This window comes from Ceratina calcarata, unplaced genomic scaffold (assembly GCF_001652005.2).
Source record: "Ceratina calcarata isolate Rehan_Ccalc_2016 unplaced genomic scaffold, ASM165200v1 scaffold113.2, whole genome shotgun sequence".
Lineage (NCBI taxonomy): Eukaryota > Metazoa > Arthropoda > Insecta > Hymenoptera > Apidae > Ceratina > Ceratina calcarata.
The window spans coordinates 6,366-11,773 of NW_017132234.1; the positions used below are offsets into that span (position 1 = coordinate 6,366).

The 5,408-nt window shown below is 38.6% G+C and overlaps 2 protein-coding genes across 2 annotated transcripts in view; both read left to right on the plus strand.

Annotated features, from left to right (window-relative positions):
- Positions 1-405: 405 nt before the first annotated feature.
- Positions 406-1,768, plus strand: LOC113464041 (trichohyalin-like). Its single transcript, XM_026811717.1, has 2 exons — positions 406-1,635; positions 1,733-1,768. The coding sequence occupies exons 1-2, from the start codon at positions 406-408 to the stop codon at positions 1,766-1,768; spliced, it is 1,266 nt and encodes a 421-aa protein (XP_026667518.1).
- Positions 1,635-5,408, plus strand: part of LOC108622733 (uncharacterized) — a 6,500-nt gene continuing 2,726 nt past the window's right edge. Inside the window, exons 1-5 of the mRNA XM_026811721.1 lie at positions 1,635-2,372; positions 3,499-3,754; positions 3,864-3,936; positions 4,434-4,495; positions 4,821-4,918. Of these exons, the coding sequence (XP_026667522.1) occupies positions 2,115-2,372; positions 3,499-3,754; positions 3,864-3,936; positions 4,434-4,495; positions 4,821-4,918 (747 nt within the window). The 5' untranslated portion in view covers positions 1,635-2,114. The remainder of the gene's footprint in view (positions 2,373-3,498; positions 3,755-3,863; positions 3,937-4,433; positions 4,496-4,820; positions 4,919-5,408) is intronic.

Consider the following 5,408-nt stretch of genomic DNA (forward strand, 5'->3'; position numbering starts at 1 on the left):
AGTGATAGCGAATTTAGGGTGGAAAGTGAGAGGCGAGGTGAGAGAGCAGGGTGTGTGGAAGTAGGAAAGGGGTGAGGATAAGGGAGAGAGTATAGGGGAGCAGGAAAAGTGTAGTGAGTAGAAGGAAAAAGGACGGGAGAGAAGCGAAAGGAGGTTAGGGACAGGAGAGAGCAGTTGGCGGGAGAGGAGCGTGGGGAAAGGGGGAGACAGACGGTTAGGAGTTAGGAGCGGGAAGTGTAAAGGTGGGACGGTGGTGACACCGGACGGGAGCAGGGAGAATTGAGGGAAGTGTTTAGGCGGGAAATAGAAAGGAGCAGAACAGAAACCGAAGACGAGTAGGCTGGTAAAGGAGAAGAGGGAAAGGAAAGGTAGAAGGTAGGACAGAAAGAAGAGGAAAAGAGGAGTATGGAAAGAAAAGAGGAAAAAGTGGAGGGGGGAGACGAGGAGGCGAAGAAAAGGGGCAGGAAAACAAACGTCGAAAGGCTGATGAGGGAGAGGGGAGCGTCGATAGGGAGTTATGGGGATCTGAGTGAAATTTGGAAAAGGAAAAGGGAGATGGCGGAAGAGGAAGGGCAGGAAGAACGAGAGGAAGAATGGATGTTTAGGAAAAGTAAGAGGGTGGTGAGATCACCGGAGGGTAAGAGCGGGGGGGAGGGGAACGTGGAGGAGTTGTTGAAGGAATGGAGGGAATGGAGGAAAGAAGCGAGAAGGGACATGGGAGAAATAAAGGAGAGGATGGAGACTGTGGGAGCGGAGGTTGGAAAGATAAGGGAGGACATGAGGAGAGGAGAAGAAAGATGGAGAGAGGAGAAAGAGAGGATGGAGAAAAGGTTAGGAGAGGCAGAAAGAAAGATGAGAGAACTAGAGGTGGCGAAGAAAAAGGTGGAGGAGATAGAAAAGAGGGTAGGAAATCTGGAAAGGGAGAGAGGAAGGGAGGGAGGGGAGACAAAGGAAGGACGGAGCGAAGTGGGAAGGGAAGAGGGGGTGGAAAAGAGGCTGAAGGAGATAGAGAAAAAGATGGAGAGGAAGGAAAGGGAGGTAAAAAGAAACAATATAATAATAAAGGAGGCAGAGATAGAGGGAACAGCACAGCAGGTAGTGGATAGACTAATGGCAAGGATAGGAGTGAAAGGAGGGGTGGAGGGAACAAGAGAGCTGAGAAAAGTAGGAGAGGGGGGACGGGGGAGGATGATAGAGGTAAGGTTAGAGAGCACAGAGAAGAAGGTCGAAGTGATGAGGAACAAATGGAAGCTGCGGGGGAGGAGGGAAAGAGTAGAGGAGGACTTAACATGGGAGGAGAGAAGGATCCAATGGAAGTTGAGAAGGATAGGAGACGAGGAGAGGAGGAAAGGGAGACAGGTGAGGGTGGGATTGGGGAGGATCACGGTGGAGGGAAAGGTGTGGATATGGGACGGAGAACGGGAGACAGTGAGAGACAGTAGGGGGAGAGAATGGCAAGAGGAGAGGAGAGACGAGGAGAAAAGGGCAGGGAGGGAAGAGAAGAAGGGAGAAAGAGAAGACGGGGGCGAGGAAACGGAAAGGAGCACAAAAAACGAGGAGAGATGGAGGGAGAGGGACAGAGGGGGAAAAGAGGAAGCAGGGGGGAAGAGGGAAGAGGANATTATAGAAGAAATTGTACATGAAGAAGCTTTGCTATATATCGCCAGACTTATTTTTGATATGTTTACGATTTTTAAAATTCGCTGTTATAATATGAAGTGTGATTGGTTAGAAATCTCAAATGGCTGACGAGTGGAAGCGTTCGTGATTAGTTGTTCAATTGGATACGTAAGAACACAGCTTATGTTTTTACATCATGGCATATCCTAAAGGGCGAAAAAAATATTTTGGCCCTTGAGTTTCCGTAAGGCTGCCATTTTTTAGTAATCTCTCCTCGGTGATATTATTGTTAGGTTCCGTTCTTACCTACAGTGTCGGTTCTTGTCTATGATACGATTGAACCGTTTCGAAATCAGTCCATTTGGTGCAGCACTTTCGATTAAGTAACGACGAAGAAATCCCGGTGGCGAACACTCTAATTTTCTCTCAGTTGTGATTAAAAAATAGAGGAACTCGGTAAAGTGTTGACCAGTTGATCGTTCGTTTGGTGCACGATGCCTCTCCATCGTTATACGCATGCAGTTCTATGCAGAATCCCGCTTTCGCTACGTACGAGAGGCGAGGTCACGTTGAACGAAGCCAGGACTCAACATTTGGCGCTTGCTCAACTTTTGCGAGAGCTCGACATCGACGTTGTCGAACTGCCGCTCGACGAAAATTCGCCGCTATGCGCCTTCGTCGAAGACATCGCGGTTGTCTGCAATGGGATCGCACTTATAGCACGACCGAGCGAACCGTCCCGCTTAAAAGAGGTATATTTACATACTATGATATCATATATAGGATGAGTCGGTTGGTACGATCACTTTTATTAGGAAACTTGACAAAATTGCGTTTCCGTTTTTGGAAATACAAGGACAGTCAGTCGTATAAGAAATTCATACGTGAAAATTTGTTTTAAAAGTCNAGGAGAATAATGTTTGAGAAATCATGCACATCACTTTCAACAATTTTTGAGTTAATAACATTCCTGAATAATAAGCATTTTTTTTTTATTTTGTGCTCTCGTTATTCAATTTATCCAAAATAGTATAAAGATATTAAGATCGATCATTAACATGAACACAGACGATATACAGTGACGTCCACTGAGTTGAGACTCGCTTGAGTGTTTCTTGAGAACGAAGCCTGAAATGTGCAAATTTTATTTTCTATTTTTGACATAGAATCAGCCTCTATTCGGTTATATCACAAATTATGTAACACCCTGTACATTTTATACATTAAATAAATAGGCGTTAGGTAATAATTATATAGTCTCTGGTTTAATTATGCTATACAACACAAATTCTTTGCAATATCCAGTACATGATTCTTATATAGAGTTCCATATACCAGAATCCTTAAACAAAAATGGTCAATCACGTATAGTTGCTCAAAACTGTTTTTGTAAAAATGCACCATTTTGGGAAAGATGAGGTATTATATGAAAATTATAAGAGTGTTAATTTTTTAATCAAGAGGTAGAAAAGACTCTCCACAATATTTCTACGTAAACAATTTTTTGTTTTTAGTACTTTTTAATAGTTGTAAATATTGGATTATGGATTATGGATGGAAGGACGATTGCACTAACGAAATCACTAGAAGTGAGGAAGAGCCTACCGTCCCTCAAAAGGGCCGTTTAAAATTGAAACATTATTCAAGCATCAAAATAAGTCTTTTATTTAACCCATAATCTAATAGATTATGGGCCCAGTGAACGTTTTTTATTGACTGTGCATTTTAGAAGCCTTTGAGTGATTGATTAAATAGTGATTAAGTGTTAATTGAACTCTTTGTAGTCATACCTTATTTTAAGTGATAATATACTGTAAAAAGTAGTTGAAGTGTTCGTTAATCACATAAATAGTAACTATGGAAGGTTTAAAACTAAAGAGAAATATTAAACTCTTCGGTGGAGAACGATATAGTATTTGGAAATTGAGAGTGTGTGCTATAATGAGTGAACATGACGTAATTGAAGTGATTTATGAAGACGCTCCGGATATGTTAACTGCTGAATGGATCAAAGCTGAAAGGATTGCAAAAAACGTAATAGTAGAATATTTATCTGATTCATTTCTCGGATTCGCAAAACCAGGAAGCACAGCAAAAAACATTTTAAAGAGTTTAGACAAAAATGAGCAAAAGAGTACTTAAAGCTATTCAACTAGCTTTAAGAAAAACATTATTAAGTTTAAAATTAGAAGATGATACACCATTTGTAAGGCATTTTACGGTTCTTGATGATCTGATCACAGATTTATTGGCAGCAGGAGCTAAATTGGAAGAGACAGACAAAGTATCGCATTTAGTTCTAACATTGCCTACAATGTATGATGGCGTTATAACTGCAATTGAAACTTTCCGAGGATAATTTAACTATAGCATTTGTGAAAAATCGTTTACTGGATCACGAAGTAAAATTAAAAACTGAAAGTGCATGTTCTAAAGTGCTTCAAACTTATGAGCAAAAATAATCCAATAGTAAATAATTGTTAAAGTGTGGAAAAACGCGAGTATTTTATACATATTATTTTTATATTCATATGAAATCCATTTATTCAGCAGGAATTTATGGTACTGAATTCCACAGACATGTCCGACAAAAAAATGACGTAGAAANTTAATAATCACGTTTTTTTTTAAATTAAATCTTCAAAAATTGGTTGAATTTTATGAGTTGTATTTTTAAAATTGCTGGCACATTAATAAAAAATGGCCGCAGTTTTATTACTTTTTAAGGTGGAAAATAGTTGTTTGCACAAAAATGTGCTATCAAACATAGATTCAGTGTTGTCAAAAGTTAAATAAACGCATTATCAATCTAGGCGTGGCTCTTGTTTGACATGCTTGCTCTATTTAATCAGTTTGCCATTACTCTTTTATGAAGGTACGAACATCACTTTTAGTTTTTTAAATAGAATGGCTACTATTTCTTATTAAATTTGAATAGGGGATGAAATTTTGTTTAAAATATTATTTGTAGTTATTTAAAACCGTCACGTTATGAGAATCATTTTGCATATTTTATGAACTCATTTGCATCATAAGCTTATATATGCAGGAAATTTCCCTGGTCATTAAAACCAAAACGCAAATATGTGCATTTTTGGTGATGTGGGCCAAATTGTTTTTTTTGTCACTTTTTGGAATAATGCAAATGGGTTAATAAGAGTGTAAGAAATGGATTATTAAAATCTGATTAATCGTTATAGGACGTGAGTTCTTTGTTGGATTATCTCATTATACGAACGAAGCAGGTGCGAAAGCAGTAGCAGCAGCATTCCCAGAATACCCGTGTGCACCTATTAAGGTCAGTTAATTACAAATATAATAATAATAATAATAATAATAATGATAATAATAATGTAGGCAATTGGCAGTTTGGTGTTTATGACGATTGGGAAAATTAGAGTCGTGCGTCGATTGGTTCGATGCCTGATCGAATAGAGGCGATTGGCCGACTCTTTTTCTCCTATAATAATGTACTTTATGTTATTCGCTTTTTAAGATCGTCGTATTAATCTGTCAGTCTGATGTTTATACCCAAATCTAGTTTTAATGTGTCTAAAGTATTGCATGATTTATTCAAGAAACATTTGGACCGTTTATTTTGAAAGTGGTGTAAGTCATTTTTTTTATAAAATGAGATATCGAATTTGTGATTAATTTAGTATAAATTTTTTATCTATAATTTGTTAATATTTAATATCTTAAAAAATACCAATGCTTTGTCTAATTCAAAATTGACCAATAAAAGAAGTTGCGTAGCCATTGAGTGTGAAAGTGGTGTAAGTCCAATT